The 18,023-nt window shown below is 42.6% G+C and overlaps 1 protein-coding gene across 1 annotated transcript in view; it reads right to left on the reverse strand.

Annotated features, from left to right (window-relative positions):
- LOC141107523 (class I histocompatibility antigen, F10 alpha chain-like) overlaps positions 1–14,933 on the reverse strand; it is a 158,794-nt gene extending 143,861 nt beyond the window's left edge. The window contains exon 1 of the mRNA XM_073598315.1: positions 14,769–14,933. Within this exon, the coding sequence (XP_073454416.1) occupies positions 14,769–14,826 (58 nt within the window). The 5' untranslated portion in view covers positions 14,827–14,933. The remainder of the gene's footprint in view (positions 1–14,768) is intronic.
- Positions 14,934–18,023: the final 3,090 nt, after the last annotated feature.

Below are 18,023 nucleotides of genomic sequence, written 5' to 3' on the forward strand. Positions count from 1 at the left end.
ACCTCCCCAACTCTTTCAATTACGTCAAAGAGACCCTGCCACTTTGCCAGGAACTTGCTGTCAACAGTGGGAACACCAGGACCCTATCACCAGGTGAGAAAACACGGAGTTGGGCCCCCCTGTTGTATATCCTCTGTTAAGCTGCTTGGGCCTGCAGTTAGGCGAGCTATTTTTAGCGGCGGTTTACCGTCGGATTTGCGGCGCATTTCGGCCGCTAGCGGGGCGCTTTTACCCCGCTAGCGAACGAGAAAGGGTTAAAACCACCCGCAATAGCGGCGTTTTGCCGGCGGTAACCCAGCACTGCCCCATTGGTTTCAATGGGGAGTAGCGGTGGAGAAGCGGTGGAGAAGCGGTAAACACACCACTCCTTCACCGCTCCAAAGAAGCTGCTGGCAGGACTTTTCCTGACGTCCTGCCAGTGCATCGCTCCGGTGTGAAGCCCTCGGGCTTTCATACTGGAGACAATGGAGCAGCTGTTTGAGGGTGGATTTCAGGTGCTATTTTTAACGCTATAGCGCCTGCAAAACGCCTTCGGTGTGAAAGGGGTCTAAATCGTGTCAGCTTCCACATTCAGAGCCTAATAGCTTTTACCAACCTTTTGCTCTCCTAGACAGAAGTTGTCTGAGGTTCCCAGGCCAAGAGCAAAGGCTGTCTGCTCAGGTGAGCTTGGGGGAAGAGGACAAAGACCTGAACTGGACCATGGATCAGAGATCCCTGAACGTATATGAGAGGAGCCTGGGAGATGTATAAACCCTGAACAGGACTTTTCCTGACTCTCTTTGGGATGCTCTGCTAATATATATATATATATATATATATATATATATATATATATATATATATATATATATATATATATATATATATATGGCGTGGGCCCCCCCCCCCCAAAATCCATACCAGGCCCTTCAGGTGATACCTCACATGTGTGGTTTGAACACCGCTTTCATATGCGGGTGCTACTCACATATGCGTTCGCTTCTGCAAGCGAGCTCGGCGGGACGGGGCGCATTTAAAAAAATTATTATTTTTTCTTATATATTTTACTTTTTATTTTTAATTTTACATTGTTTAAAAAAAAAAAAAAAAATGGTGTCACTTTTATTTCTTTTACAAGGGATGGGGCACATTTAATTTTTTTTTTTTTCTTATTTATTTTAACTTTTATTTTTTCACTGTTCTTTAAAAAAAAAAAAAAAAAAAAAAAAGTCACTTTTATTCCTATTACAAGGAATGTAAAAATCCCTTGTAATAGAAAAAAAGCATGACAGGTCCTCTTAAATATGACATCTGGGGTCAAAAAGACCTCAGATCTCATATTTACACTAAAATGCATTAAAAAAAAAAAAAAAAAAAAAAAAATTGTCATTTGAAAAAAAAAAAAATATAAAATGTCCCTTCAAGAACTATGGGTGGAAGTGACGATTTGACGTCGCTTCCGCCCTGCAATGACTTGGAGATGGGTGGGGGCATCTTCCTCTCACTTGTCTCCATGTCAGGCCAGGGACAGATCCGGATCGCCTCCGCCGTTACCGACGGACACGGTAAGTGGTGAAGGGCATCGGAGCGCGGCGGTAGGGGGGGCCCTCTCCTGCCGCCGATAAAAGTGATCTCGCTGCTAATCTGCTGCAGAGACCACTTTTATCTGATAGAGAACCACCGGCTCTTGAAGAAGATACCGGGGTTATGGTAGCTAGCTGCTACCATAACAACGGTATTTCTCTTCAAAGACAGGACGTATATATAGTCGTCCTGCGGGAAGGAAGTGGTTAATTAAAATGAATTTATTATTTGTCATCTCCCTGCTTGGCCCCTTTCACACAGGCTGTCTGATCAGGTTCACCTGTCAGTTTTTCAGGCGGACCTGATTGGATCCTTAGCGGGAATATGGCGGTCTTGTGTCCCTGCATGGCAGGAAATAAAAGCAGTCACATTAGTTCTAGTCGTCTCTGTGTAATTTTAAGATTGGTTAATTTTTATATTAAAAATAAAGCTTTGTCGGTCGTTTTAAAAAAAAAAAAAAAAACTGGCTCCTAACTTTTTTAGCTGGCTCCTAGATTCCAAGCAAATTTGTCAAGCCCTGCAGTATCTCACAAAAATAAGTACACCCCTCACATTTTTGTAAATATTTTATATCTTTTCATGTGACAACCCTGAAGAAATGACACTTTTGCTACAATGTAATGTAGTGAGTGTACAGCTTGTATAACCGTGTAATTTTGCTGTCCCCTCAAAATAACAACACACAGCCATTAATGTCTAAACTGCTGGCAACAAAAGTGAGTACACCCCTAAGTGAAAATGTCCAAATTGGGCCCAATTAGCCATTTTCCCTCCCCGGTGTCATGTGACTCGTTAGTGTTACAAGGTGTCAGGTGTGAATGGGGAGCAGATGTGTTAAATTTGGTGTTGTCGCTCTCACTCTCTCATACTGGTCACTGGAAGTTCAACATGGCACCTCATGGCAAAGAACTCTGAGGATCTGGAAAAAAAAAATTGTTGCTCTACATAAAGATGGCCTAGGCTATAAGAAGATTGCCAAGACCCTGAAACTGAGATGCAGCACAGTGGCCAAGACCATACAGAAGTTTAACAGGACAGGTTCCACTCAGAACAGGCCTGACCATAGTCGACCAAAGAAGTTAAAGTTGTCTTTGGGAAATAGACATACGAGTGCTGCCAGCATTGCTGCAGAGGTTGAAGGGGTGGGGGGTCAGCCTGTCAGTGCTCAGACCATACGGTCTGCATGGCTGTCGTCCCAGAAGGAAGCCTCTTCTAAAGATGATGCACAAGAAAGCCCGCAAACAGTTTGCTGAAGACAAGCAGACTGAGGCCATGGATTACTGGAACCATATCCTGTGGTCTGATGAGACCAAAATAAACATATTTGGTTCAGATGGTGTCAAGCCTATGTGGCGGCATCCAGGTGAGGAGTACAAAGACAAGTGTGTCTTGCCTACAGTCAGGCATGGTGGTGGGAGTGTCATGGTCTGGGGCTGCATGAGTGCTGCTGGCACTGGGGAGCTACAGTTCATTGAGGGAACCATGAATGCCAACATGTACTGTGACATACTGGAGCAGAGCATGATCCCCTCCCTTCAGAGACTGGGCTGCAGGGCAGTATTTCGGCATGATAACGACCCCAAACACACCTACAAGATGACCACTGCCTTGCTAAAGAAGCTGAGGTTAAAGGTAATGGATCTGCCAAGCATGTCTCCAGACCTAAACCCTATTGAGCATCTGTGGGGCATCCTCAAACAGAAGGTGGAGGAGCGCAAGGTCTCTAACATCCACCAGCTCCATGATGTCGTCATGGAGGAGTGGAAGAGGACTCCAGTGGTAACCTGTGAAGCTCTGGTGAACTCCATGCCCAAGAGGGTTAAGGCAGTGCTGGAAAAGAATGGTGGCCACACAAAAAATTGACAATTTGGGCATTTTCACTTAGGGGTGTACTCACTTTTGTTGCCAGTGGTTTAGGCATTAATGGCTGTGTGTTGAGTTATTTTGAGGGAACAGCAAATTTACACTGTTATACAAGCTGTACACTCACTACTTTACATTGTAGCAAAGTGTCATTTCTTCAGTGTTGTCACATGAAAAGATATAATAAAATATTTACAAAAATGTGAGGGGTGTACTCACTTTTGTGAGATACTGTAACAGACAGCTGATCGCTGCCTATGAAATTTCACTCACACTTTCTGTTCCCTTAGAAACTGTCCTGCAATCTGTAGTGAAGTCCGCCACGCTTGCGCATTCCATAGATTCTTTATCAGCACGCTATGTGTGCCGTTTCACTATCCTCTCCATGCCATTGACTTTCATTGAAAACGGCACAGAGAAAGAAGCCTCACGATGCTGTGCTCTCATCCTCTCCTTCCTGGTTCTCCCCCTTGTGACTGTATAAAACATCACACAGGGGAAGTGAACCAGAGCAGCACAGAGAGTGATTTGCCGGTGTTCTGTCAGATAGTGCCCGCTATCGAGAAGTCACCGGGATGTACTGCGCATGCGCCATACGGAACAGCACAACAGCTGATTTTACGATCAGCTGTTGTGATAGCAAGACAGCGGAAGAAATTTTTGTGTCAGATTGAAGGGCGGATTTGTACATGTTGGGGGCGGATTGTAAAATTATGGGTAGTGCTGCAAAGATGGGGGGCGGATTTTTAAATGATACCTCATGTTGTTGAGGGGCAGATTTGTACACGTTGGATGCAGATTTTTAAAAGATGGGCACACCCCGCAAGCGTCCAGGAGAAATAGCAGGATAAAATTTGTTTTGCAGCACTGGCCATCTTTGCAAAATCCACCTCCATGTTTGCAGCACTGCCCATCATTTAAAAATCCACCCAACATGTACAAATCTGCCCCTCACCAACATGAACACGCCTCACCAGTGCCAGGCACACAATTTCTTCCATCGGCTATTGTGTGCAGACGCTGTCTCAACAGCTGATCGTAAAGTCAGCTGTTGTGCTGTTCTATACAGCGCATGTGCTGCGCATGCGCAGTACATCCCAGGGAACTTCCCAATAGAACACCGTCATCAATGGGTTAGCTCGGTTGCCATAGTAACGGTAATCGAGATAGAGGCTTGGTTTAGACTTGGACAGGAAAACAAAGGAAGGGCGGAAATGACGTCCACAAAAGATTCATCAATCAGTAGTAACAATGGCGCGGCCAATACCCGGAAGAAACTAAATTTAAAGTGAAATAAGGTATTTTACAACCTCGTTTTTGTCATATTTAAATATGTATGGCTTACAAATACATTCCAGGATGATTATTTTTTTTTTTTAAAAAGAAAAAATGTACGGGGTTCACTTCCTCTTTAATTATGTATCTGTATAGAGTGAAAATGTGTCTTATATCTAGCAATACATTTGTGTTTGAACTCTGCAAACTGTTGTACTTGGTTCCCCAGGAACACAAGCACACAGGTTGTGTCACAAAGGTTTTGCTGAAGGAGACGTAGCCTGATTTGTGATTGTGTCACTACTAATGTGCATGATAAATGCCCCCATTAAATTAAGAAAAAAATCTACCTAAAAAATAGAAAGCGGTTGAAAATTTGGAAGTTTGAATTTCATACATGAAAGTCCCAATAAAAGCACATTGCTGAATTTCTTATAAAGCCTGTACAGAGTCAGACCAGAGGAATAATACGTTCTGTAGGCCTTGTACTATGAAAGGTCATCTCCAGCCAAAGCTTTTTATTCTGTTTTGAACAGAGCCTGGAGAGGTTAGAGTGTCTGCCAGGTTTTTATTGCCATCTGCTGAGGGGATTCACCCTCACATCCTGTCAGGACAGAAAGTGATGGGAACATCTTCAATGAGGACACAGACCAAACACAAAACATATGATTTGTAGAAGGAGGCAGAGATAGAACATCTGATAATGTGGTTTCTGCTGTTCATGTCTTCCTCTCCTCCTTTTTCTTATACAGTCATCACAGTGACAGGAAGTGAGGAAAAATCATCCAATGGGGTTACAGAAAAAAAAGGACAGAAAATGTAATTCATTTCTACCCTGTAGAAAGCTTACAAAAAAAAAGAATCAGCTGGGTTTAGACTTTAAGGCCTCTAGCTAATCATCTATGGCCATAAGTCTCTTATCTCAACAGTCCTAGAAGGCAGAAAGTGAAAGTGTTTGTAAAGGGTTAAAAAAAGAAAAATTATTAATATATATACACACACACACACACACAGTTCCATAAATATTGGGACATCGACACAATTCTAATCTTTTTAGCTCTATACACCACCACAATGGATTTGAAATTAACCTCTTGACATCCAGAGGCCGTCATATGACGGCCTTGACTTTCAGGGGTTATATCTGAATGATGCCTGAGGCTACAGACATCATTCAGATACCGGCATTTTCAGCCGGCGATTCCGTACACCATAAGAATGATCAATAATGTCCCCCCCTCCCGCCGCCCTCCGGTGCTTCTACCGACTCACCTCAGCGATCGGTGAGTCGGATAGCGGATCCGCCGGCGCCAGATGTTCACCATAGAGATTTCCGGTGGACCAGATGGTCGCCGGAGTCTCTATGATCGTTCGGAGACCGGGCGTGATGTTATGACGTCACGCCTGGCCTCTGCATTCAAAAAAACGGCGCCGCTTTGGCTGGGAAGCGGTGATCGTTTTTTTTTTATTATTTTAGGCTTCCCAGCCTAGGAGGTGAGATGTGGGGTCTTATTGACCCCATATCTCACTGTAAAGAAGACTGATCGTGTCATATTCCTATTACAAGGGATGTTTACATTCCTTGTAATAGGAATAAAAGTGATCAAAAAAAAAATTTTTTAAAAAGTGTCAAAATAAAAATTTTAAGTAAAATTAACAATAAAAAAAAAATTTAAACCGCCCCCTGTCCCCGTGAGCTCGCACGCAGAAGCGAACGCATTCGTAAGTCCCGCCCACATATGAACACGGTGTTCAAACCACACATGTGAGGTATCGCCGCCAACGTTAGAGCGAGAGCAATAATTTTGGCCCTAGACCTCCTCTGTAACTCAAAACATGTAACCAGTAAAAAAATTTAAAGCGTTGCCTATGGGGATTTTTAAGTACCAAAGTTTGGTGCCATTCCACGTGTGTGCAATTTTGAAGCGTGACATGTTAGGTATCTATTTACTCAGCGTAACTTCATCTTTCACACAATGCAAAAAAATTTGGCTAACTTTACTGTTTTGTTTTTTTTATAGCATGAAACTGTTTTTATTTTTTTTAAAACGCGTTTGAAAAATTGCTGCGCAAATACCGTGCAAGATAAAAAGTTGCAATGACCGCCATTGTATTCTCTAGGGTCTCTGCTAAAAAAAACATATATAATGTTTGGGGGTTCTATGTAATTTTATAGCAAAGAAATGATGATTTTTGACATGTAGGAGCGAAGTGTCAGAAATGGCCTGGATGCGAAGTGGTTAAACAAACAAGATGTGCTTTAACTGCAGACTTTCAGCTTTAATTTGAGGGTATTTACATCCAAATCAGGTGAACGGTGTAGGAATTACAACAGTTTGTATATGTGTCTCCCACTTTTTAAGGGACCAAAAGTAATGGGACAATTGGCTACTCAGCTGTTCCATGGCCAGGTGTGTGTTATTCTCTCATTATCCCATTTACAAGCAGCAGATAAAAAGTTCAGAGTTCATTTCAAGTGTGCTATTTGGATTTGGAATCTGTTGCTTTCAACTCTCAATACGAGATCCAAAGAGCACCATTAGTGAAGCAAACCATCATTAGGCTGAAAAAACAAAACAAACCCATCAGAAAGATAGCAAAAACATTAGGTGTGGCCAAATCATATATATATATATATATATATATATATATATATATATATATATATATATATATATATATATATATATATATATATTTTTTTTTTTTTTAATTATAATTATACTTACCTTCTCTGTGCAATGGCTTCGCACAGAGCAGCCCCCGATCCTCCTCTTCTGGGGTTCCCTGCAGGTGATCCTGGCTTCTCCTGCCTTCCGAGTCCCCCTGTTGCAAGCCTTTCCTAGAGGGGTTACTTGTGTAGGCTCCATCCCGAGTCGCACTTTGTGCATCTATTGATACACTCAGTGCAGCTCATCCAAGGCCCTCACCCCCTAGGTTTGACACCTGTCTGGTTTTGACCCGGACAGTCTGGGATTTGAGTCCTGCGTCCGGTTTGGAGTTTATCTCCAAACCGGACAATTTATTAAAACCAGATTTCAGCTCTCAGTATTGCTGCCTAATGAGGAGGAGAGGATGTGGCGGGAGTCCGGAGACCAATCTTTTTTTTTTTAGGTCATTGAGACACTTTGCTAATCCCAAAATAATACTCCCAGTTTGGGTGTAATATTTCTGCCTCTGTCTGTTTTCGTACTGAAGAATAACCTAAAAAATGTGATGCTGGCTGTTTCCATCTTGCTTATGGGCATGTGAAGCCCACAAGCATTGATTTTCCTGGATGTGGTGAATGCTGTTCATTCACAGCTTGTTCACACGCATGATCATTGTTTCCGCACTGAATCTTGGGAAGCCTGACACTAAGCTCCCAGGAGACAGTGCGGCGCCGGGGAAAGGCAATAAACACGCCTACTCCCATGGGAGGGGAGACAGGAAGTGCCACAATAAAGTACAATATAAAGGTAATAACAGAGATAAAAAAAATTTTGTGCGGCATTTGAACATCTATGCAATTAACTGAAGGGGGTAAGATTAAGTTAAAAATTTGAGTGGAACCCCACTTTAACCTCCTGGCATCCGCGCTATAGCCGAATGATGGCCACAGCGCAGACCTACATTCCCGGGAGGCCGTCATATGGCCTCCCCTGTGCACGCTCCCTGCACGTGCCCTGCAGGGTGCGCGTTGGGCACGTTGTGATCACCGAGTCACTGAGACTCGGCTGATCACCGATCTGTGTAAGGGGCCGGTCCCGGCCCCTTACCATGTGATCAGCTGTCAGCCAATGACAGTTGATCACATGATGTAAACAAAAGATCGGTAATAGTTGTTTTTTTTACTCACGCTGACAGCGCGAGTAGAAAAAAAAGCCAATCACCGGATCGGATGTGAGGGACATCGGTCCCGAAGTGGAAGAGGCACATCTGCCTCATCTGTGACAACTAAAAGTGCCACCTAATAGTGCCCACAGTGCCACCTAACAGTGCCCACAAGTGCCACCTATCAATGCCCACCTGTAGTGCCAATCAGTGCCACCTGCCAGTGCTGCCCATCACTGCCACCCATCAGTGCCCATCACTGCCACCCATCAGTGCCCATCACTGCCGCCTCATCAGTGCCCATCACTGCCACCCATCAGTGCCCATCACTGCCGCCTCATCAGCGTACATCAATGAAGGAGAAAAATTACCCGTTTAAAATTTTTTATAACAAAATATAAAAAAATAAACTTTTTTTTTTTTTTTTTAAATTCAGTTTTTTACATTTTTTTAATAAAAAGTAAAAACCACAGAGGTGATCAAATACCACCAAAAGAAAGCTCTATTTGTGGTGAAAAAATGATAAAAATGTCATTTGGGTACAGTGTTGTATGACCGCGCAATTGTCATTCAAAGTGCGTCAGCGCCGAAAGCTGAAAATTGGTCTGGATAGGAGGGGGGTTTAAGTGCCCTGTAAGCAAGTGGTTAAAGTGTCAGCTCTGGAGGTAGGGGAGAGGTCATCTGATAATGTATCAGCCTAGTGGTGTGTAGGAAAGTGTATGTCCCTGGAGTGGAGGAGGGGCTCTTCATTATTCCAGGCTCTCCAGGTGTCAGGAGTAGCACAGACATGTGTCCTGCTTGGGGGGATCTCTGGACTGTCCTCTGCTGTCACCATCCAGGTCTCCTCTGCCCACACTTCCCCTAACTTGTCCTTAGTATAGTCTGAGCTGTGACCTGTCATATGAGGGCTGTATGAGGTCATAGCCCAAATCTCTTCATGGATTATTCTATGAAGTTTCCTCATCTTCTGCCTTTTATTTCACAGTTTTGAAAAAAAAAAAATTTTTTACTTTTTGCTATAATAAATATCCCCCAAAAATATATAAAAAATATTTTTTCCTCAGTTTAGGCCGATACGTATTCTACATATTTTTGGTAAAAAAAAAAAAAAAAAAAAAAAAAAATCGCAATAAGCGTGTATTGATTGGTTTGCGCAAAAGTTATAGCGTCTACAAAATAGGGGATAAATTTATGCCATTTTTATAAATAATTTTTTTTTACTAGTAATGGCGGCGATCAGCGATTTTTATCGTGACCGAAACATTATGGTGGACAGATTGGACACAACGATCAGTGGCATTAAAAATGCATTGATTACTGTGTAAATGTGACTGGCTGGGAATCGGTTAACCACTAGGCGGTGCTGCAGGGGTTAAGTGTGTCCTAGGGAGTGATTCTAACTGTGGGGGGAGGGGCTGTGTGTGACACATCACTGATCACCGCTCCTGATTACAGGGAGCTTGATCAGTGTCACTAGGTAGAACAGGGAAATGCTTGTTTACATCAGCATTTTCCCATTCTTCCTCTCCATGAGACGATCGCGGGTATCCCTGCAGACATCGAGTCCGCGGGACCCGCGATCAAACTCACGAAGGTCACCTGTGCAAACCACTTCTTAAAGGGCAATGTACAGGTGCGTTAATCTGCCTGTACGTGCCCTTATGCTGACGTATATCGGCGTGAGCCAGGCGGCAAGTGGTTAAAAAACAAATAATGTCTTTCTTCGAAAAAAAATTAAAAATTTTAAGAACGATCGAATTTCTAATCGTTAGTGGGGTCAAATCAACGTTCGTTTTCAACCATAGTGATGGGAAAATTTGGAAGTAATAGAAAACTTCTTGGTGAAAGGAATTTTTCAGACAGTGGATGTGGTTTTCATTCACAAATTACATTAACTTTAAAAAACAGAATGTTAAAAACAAGTGAAAATTTCAAACATTCTTTCATTCAGCGAATGTACAAAGATTTGTCTGAAAATTGATCGGTGTGGTCAGCATAAGGCTCAGTACACACCTATGCAGTTTACTTTTGATCTGTTTCTGCAGTGCTTTTTGCTCTGCGTTTTGATTTTTGCGCACATGATTTTTCTGCGATTTGTGTTTTTGCATTCTTTTTGGCCAATTTGTTGTTGTGCAGATAAAAAGAAAAACACAAATTGCTGCAAAAACGCATGACATGCTTTTCTGCAGCCTCTCCGTTGAAGTATATTGAACCAAAAAAGTACAGTTTTGCGTAAAAAACAAAAAACAAAAAAAAAGTCCCTGACCCTTTCAAAATATGCAGCGGCTAAAAAAAGCATAGATGTGAACATGTCCCATAGGAAACCATGTAAATGAAATGTAGTGCGTTTCTGCAAAAAGCACCAAAAAATGCATAGGTGTGAACCAGGCCTAAGACGTTTAGTAGCATAAAGGGGTTAAAAAAATAAAATTGGCCCTTTATAGTACAAAAAAAAAAAAGCAGATAATCACTACTGTAAGGGGTTAATTTTTTTCCTGTAGAACTGTGAAAGTAATATTTACAGTAGCGATTTGCTCTTTTTTTGTACTATAAAGGGCTCATTTTAGTTTTTTTTTAACCCCATTATGTTACTGGCCAATTAATCGATTATGAAATTAATTGATTGCTGTTTTCATAATTGATTAGTTGTCGATTAATTGATTCATTGTTTCAGCCCTAAGCAGGAGCCAATGGCCCCCACTGCTCTCACTGACTCCAGTGAGGAAAGAGAGAGCAGAGCCGTGCTCTCGGGCACAGTGCTGGATCAAGATTGGGATCAGGTAAGTATTTAGGGGGATGGGGGGAGCTGCACCTAAGAGGTTTTTAATACAGAGAATACATCAAGGTAAGAAAAAACTTTTAACCTTTAGAATCACTTTAATAAATGTTGTAGTCAAGATTGCCAAATCTTTTCCTCCTGCAGTTAATGAATAAAGCACCAATAATACCCCCATCATCAGCATGTTTGAAAGATAGATTTCTCTATAGTCTCTCCCATCCTCTGGAACTCAGGAAAGTGCACTCAGGGGAGACAGAGCCATGAACATAAACAAAAAACTAGGGCTGCAACTAGCGATTATTTTCATAATCAATTAGTTGGCCGATTATTGTTTCGATTAATTGGTTAATAACCTTAAAGCGGGGTTCCACTCGACCATTCCCATTTTTTTTTTAATCATTCTTACACATGTACAATTATAAAGTGACACTCACTGTTTCAGTTGTTTTAAGCTGCTGCTGTCCGTTTTCGTTTTAAATATATACTTATAAATCTCGATCGTGACCGTTCCCATCTTGCTTGTGGGCATATGAAACCCACAAGCATGGATTTCCGGGATCTGGTGAATGCTGAGCTCCCAGCATTCACCGCTATTTCCCGCGCATGCTCAGTATTTACGGTGAGCAGCCCTGTAAAATTCAGGGTTGACATCACAACGGGCGGGCGTCGTCATCGAAATCCCGCGAGAACTCGCGGCAGGCCTCTGCAATGACTGCTGGGAATAATGACAGGAGCTCCCAGGAGACATTGCAGCTACAAAGGAAATTACGAAATAGCCGCAGATGACCCGCCCATATCCGCAGGGAGCTAAGACAGGAAGCAGAGATGGACATTGAAAAAACACAGGTACAAACGAAAAAAAAAAAAAAAAATATATCCGTTTATAACTGAATATAGTCCTGGCATGTGATTGAGCAAAACTTGTAAAACAGGGTGGAACTCCGCTTTAAAGTGGTGTTCCGGCCGAAATGATACTTTTTAAATAAAAATACCCCTATAATACACCAGCTTAATGTATTCTAGTAAAGTTAGTCTGTAAACTAAGATCTGTTTTGTTAGTTTATAGCAGTAGTTTGTTATTTTATAAACTTACAGTAGGCCGTGGCCATCTTAAGTGTGGGCATCTGAAGCCAGACTGTATTTCTTCCTGGATCTCATCCTTGCAGATCTCACACATGCTCAGTGCAGCACAAGCAGTGTAATAGGTTTCAGGTCAGTTTCCATAGCAACGGCAGTGTCAGAGGAAGTTGCTTCCCCTTCCCAGAAGGCATTGCAAACAGGAAATGAGGCGATGGGCCGCGGCCAGGGAGGAGGAAGTGAAAAATTAATACAGCAGATATACAGTAAGTGCTGAGAAAAAAAATAAAAAAATATCCAATTTGTATACAGTGCACAGTTTAGTGATGGATGGTGAAGAGTTGTAAAAATGGGTGGAACTCCACTTTAAAAACAATATATAATAATTATTTGTATATTACTTACTTATGGCAATTAACCCCTTGCCACCCAGGCCAATTCTGACACTTCTCTCCTACATGTAAAAATATTTTTTTTGCTAGAAAATTACTCTGAACCCCCAAAAACATTATATATATTGTTTTAGCAGACACCCTAGGGAATAAAATGGTGGTCGTTGCAACTTTTTATGTTACACGTTATTTGTCCATCAATTTTGAAAACGCATTTTTTTTTTTAAAGAAACAGTTTCCTGAATTTAAAAAAAACAGTAAAGTTAGCCCAATATTTTTGTATACTATACTAATAACATGTCAGGCTTTAAAATTGCACACACTTGTGGAATGCCGCCAAACTTCAGTACTTATAAATCTCCATAGGTGGCGCTTTAAATTTTTTGTAAAGATTACATGTTTATAGTTACAGAGGAGGTCTAGTGCTAGAATTATTGTTCTCATTCTAACGATCGCGGCGTATGTAACCTGTGTGTATCTGGCTCTGATACTAGCCAGTGCTTCATCAGCCACTCATCTCACCGCACGTCCCTGCTGGAACTCCCTACCCCAATCTCTACTTATCTCCTTCCCTATCCATCTTTAGCCACTTAAGGACCAGCCTCGTTTTGAGATTTTGGTGTTTACAAGTTTAAAACAGTTTTTTTGCTAGAAAATTACTTAGAACCCCAAACATTATATTTTGTTTTTTTTTCTAACACCCTAGAAAATAAAACGGCGGTCATTGCAATACTTTTTTTCACATCGTATTTGCTCAGCGGTCTTACAAGGGCACTTTTTTGGGAAAAAAAAACACTTTTTTGAATAAAAAAAATAAGACAACAGTAAAGTTAGCACAATTTTTTTTATATTGTGAAAGAAGATGTTACGCCGAGGAAATTGATACCCAACATGTCACACTTCAAAATTGTGCCCACTCGTGGAATGGCGTCAAACTTTTACCCTCAAAAATCTCCATAGGCGAAGTTTAAAAAATTCTACAGGTTGCATGTTTTGAGTTACAGAGGAGGTCTAGGGCTAGAATTATTGCTCTCGCTCTAACAATTGCGGCGATACCTCACATGTGTGATTTGACCACCGTTTTCATATGTGGGTGCTACTCACGTATGCGTTCGCTTCTGCACACGATCTGATCGGGACAGGGCATTTTAAAAAAAAAAGTTTTTTTTTTTATTTTACTTGATTTTATTTATTTTTACACCGTTTTAAAAAAAAAATAAATTGGGTCCCTTTTATTCCTATTACAAGGAATGTAAACATCCCTTGTAATAGAAAAAAGCATGACAGGTCCTCTTAAATATGAGATCTGGGCTCAAAAAGACCTCAGATCTCATATTTGGACTTAAATGCAATAAAACAAAAATGTTATTTGAAAAAATGACAGAAAAATGTGCCTTTAAGACGTATGGGCGGAAGTGACTTTTTGACGTTGCTTCCGCCCTGCTATGGTATGGAGACGGGTGGGGGCCATCTTCCTCTCACTCATCTCCGTACCCAGCCACTGAGAGGATGCGATCGCCTCCGCTGCTGCCCCTCCCGCCACTGATAAAAGTGATCTCGCTGCGAATCTGCCGCAGAGACCACTTTTATCTTGTAGCCGGCTGAACACAGAGATACTAGGGTTATAGCAGCTAGCTGCTGCCATAGCAATGATATCCGCCCCCAAAGTGAGGACGTATATCGGCGTGCGGCGGTCAGCAAGTGGTTAGGCAAACCCTTAGAAATCTGATTTTCAGAGTCTTTCCCACCTCCACCTAACAAAGGAACTTTTCTTCCTCCATCAGCTCATCCATCACAGTTATTACCTTTTATATCTCTTGCCCCTCCCTATTAGATTGTAAGCTCTCCGGTACAGGGCCCTCTCATCCTTCTTGTATTGAGTTGCATTGTAATATCTCCCTTTATAAAGACTCTACAGAGTTGGCTAGAAGTAGATCCAGAGAAAGTCTATTCCACATGATGTCAGATCTTATTATAAAGAACAATATACAGGGAATTCTACTCACCAGAACACACTTGTATCACAGCTACAAAGAGCGGGATGAGCCGCCAGTAAATCTCCATCTCCCTCCTGTATGATATACACGGCTGGGACCCCAAATACTCAGAAGACTCTGACTTCCACTGACACTGTCAGGAGCCAATGACTGTGTTCAGGAGGCTGTCTCTACTTGCTGATTGGGTGATCCTGAGCTGTTAGCCAATAGAAAAATGCATACGGAGATGATCAGTAGTTGCTGGGTAGAGAGTATTTGAAAAGATTGCAAAGCTTTAACACACAGGGGGAGAAAGTGAAAGTAAAATCTGGAGTTTCTTCACAAACAAAATGACAGAAGAATGAGCTTAGAGCTGGAAATTTCCACATCCTGAGGAGGAATTACTGCAGCACTGAGCAGACTAAGGTGTGTTCACACAGGCTTCAGCAGAGCAGTGTGAACAGCAAGCTTTGACAAAGCATGTGCGGAGATTTCAGGACGCTTTATTGAAGCTTTTGAAGTATCATTGAGCTCCAGTTTGTAAATGTTGAACACAGAAACTAATGGGAGTGCTGATTGTCACTTTAATCCAACTGCTAGCAGGCTTTCAACAAGCTTCAAGAAGTTCTGAAGCCTGCCAGCAGCTTGTTTAAAGCGGCAATCAACACTCCCATTAGGTTCTGTTTAATATTTACAAACTGGAGCTGAATGGTGCTTCAAAAGCTTCAACAAAGCTTGCTGTTCACACTGCTCTTATACAAGCTGCAGCCCATGTGAAACAGTCCTGAATGCTAAAATAACCGCAACATGTTATTTAAAGGATAAGGTCACCTTTTTAACATGTTTCCCCCATATTAAGGGTAGTGTCAGGGCTGGGCTCAGCCCTTCCTTCTCTGAGCTGGCCGCCAGTGTTGCCAATTTACCAGACTAAAATTCACTGACACAAAACTCAAAATTTACTGGCACAGCCAAGTTTTTACTGCCATTTTCTAAAAGTTACAAAATGACGGTTTTCAGTGCAAATTTCAGTACTTCAGCTACAAACAAGTACAATATGCAGTTAGCCATGTGGTTTAAGATAGATATTAACCATTTAAGGACCACCTCACGCCGACGTACGTCGGCAAGGCGGCACGGGCATGCAAAATCACGTACATGCACTTGATTTGCCTCCCGCGGGTGGGAGGTCCGATCGGACCCCCCCTGGTGCCCGAGTCGGTCCTGTTTTGTCCCCCGGTGATCGGAGGTGAGGGGGAGGCCATCCGTTCATGGCCCCCCCCTCGCGACCGCCGCCGGCCAATGGGAACATTCCTTTGCTGCTGTATGCTAAACAGCAGCAAAGGAAATGATGTCATCTCTCCTCGGCTCGGTATTTTCCGTTCCGGCGCCGAGGAGAGAAGACTGTAATGTAAGTGCACAACACTACACACACACAGTAGAACATGCCAGGCACACAAAACAATCCCCTTTAACCCCCGATCACCCCCCAATCACCCCCCCCTGTCACAAACTGACACCAAGCAGGTTTTTTTTTTTTTTCTGATTACTGCATTGGTGTCAGTTTGTGACAGTTACAGTGTTAGGACAGTGAGTATTACCCCCCTTTAGGTCTAGGGTACCCCCCTAACCCCCCTAATAAAGTTTTAACCCCTTGATCACCCCCTGTCACCAGTGTCACTAAGCGATCATTTTTCTGATCGCTGTATTAGTGTCGCTGGTGACGTTAGTTAGGGAGGTAAATATTTAGGTTCGCCATCAGCGTTTTATAGCGACAGGGACCCCCATATACTACCTAATAAATGTTTTAACCCCTTGATTGCCCCCTAGTTAACCCTTTCACCACTGATCACCGTATAACTGTTACGGGTGATGCTGATTAGTTCGTTTATTTTTTTATAGTGTCAGGGCACCCGCCGTTTATTACCGAATAAAGGTTTAGCCCCCTGATCGCCCAGCGGTGATATGCGTCACCCCAGGCAGCATCAGATTAGCGCCAGTACCGCTAACACCCACGCACGCAGCATGCGCCTCCCTTAGTGGTATAGTATCTGTACGGATCAATATCTGATCCGATCAGATCTATACTAGCGTCCCCATCAGTTTAGGGTTCCCAAAAACGCAGTGTTAGCGGGATCAGCCCAGATACCTGCTAGCATCTGCGTTTTGCCCCTCCGCCCAGCCCACCCAAGTGCAGTATTGATCGATCACTGACACTTACAAAACACTAAACGCATAACTGCAGCGTTCGCAGAGTCAGGCCTGATCCCTGCGATCGCTAACAGTTTTTTTGGTAGCTTTTTATTGAACTGGCAAGCACCAGCGGCCTAGTACACCCTGGTCATAGTCAAACCAGCACTGCAGTAACACTTGGTGACGTGGCGAATCCCATAAGTGCAGTTCAAGCAGGTGAGGTGACAAGCACAAGTAGTGTCCCGCTGCCACCAAAAAGACAAACACAGGCCCGTCGTGCCCATAATGCCCTTCCTGCTGCATTCGCCAATCCTAATTGGGAACCCACTGCTTCTGCAGCGCCTGTACTTCCCCCATTCACATCCCCAACCAAATGCGGTCGGCTGCATGAGAGGCATTTTTATGTCCTCCCGAGTACCCCTACCCAATGAACCCCCCCAAAAAGATGTTGTGTCTGCAGCAAGCGCGGATATAGGCATGACACCCGCTATTATTGTCCCTCCTGTCCTGACAATCCTGGTCTTTGCATTGGTAAATGTTTTGAACACTACCATTCACTAGTTGAGTATTAGCGTAGGGTACAGCATTGCACAGACTAGGCACACTTTCACAGGGTCTCCCAAGATGCCATCGCATTTTGAGAGACCCGAACTTGGAACCGGTTACAGTTATAAAAGTTAGTTACAAAAAAAGTGTAAAAAAAAAAAAAATAGTTGTCGTTTTATTGTTCTTTCTCTCTCTATTTTCTCTCTCTATTGTTCTGCTCTTTTTTAATGTATTCTATTCTGCAATGTTTTATTGTTATTATGTTTTATCATGTTTGCTTTTCAGGTATGCAATTTTTTATACTTTACCGTTTACTGTGCTTTATTGTTAACCATTTTTTTGTCTTCAGGTACACCATTCACGACTTTGAGTGGTTATACCAGAATGATGCCTGCAGGTTTAGGTATCATCTTGGTATCATTCTTTTCAGCCAGCGGTCGGCTTTCATGTAAAAGCAATCCTAGCGGCTAATTAGCCTCTAGACTGCTTTTGAAAGCCATGGGAAGGAATGCCCCCCCACCGTCTTCCGTGTTTTTCTCTGGCTCTCCT

Source organism: Aquarana catesbeiana, linkage group LG09 (assembly GCF_042186555.1).
Source record: "Aquarana catesbeiana isolate 2022-GZ linkage group LG09, ASM4218655v1, whole genome shotgun sequence".
In the NCBI taxonomy this organism is placed as follows: Eukaryota; Metazoa; Chordata; class Amphibia; order Anura; family Ranidae; genus Aquarana; species Aquarana catesbeiana.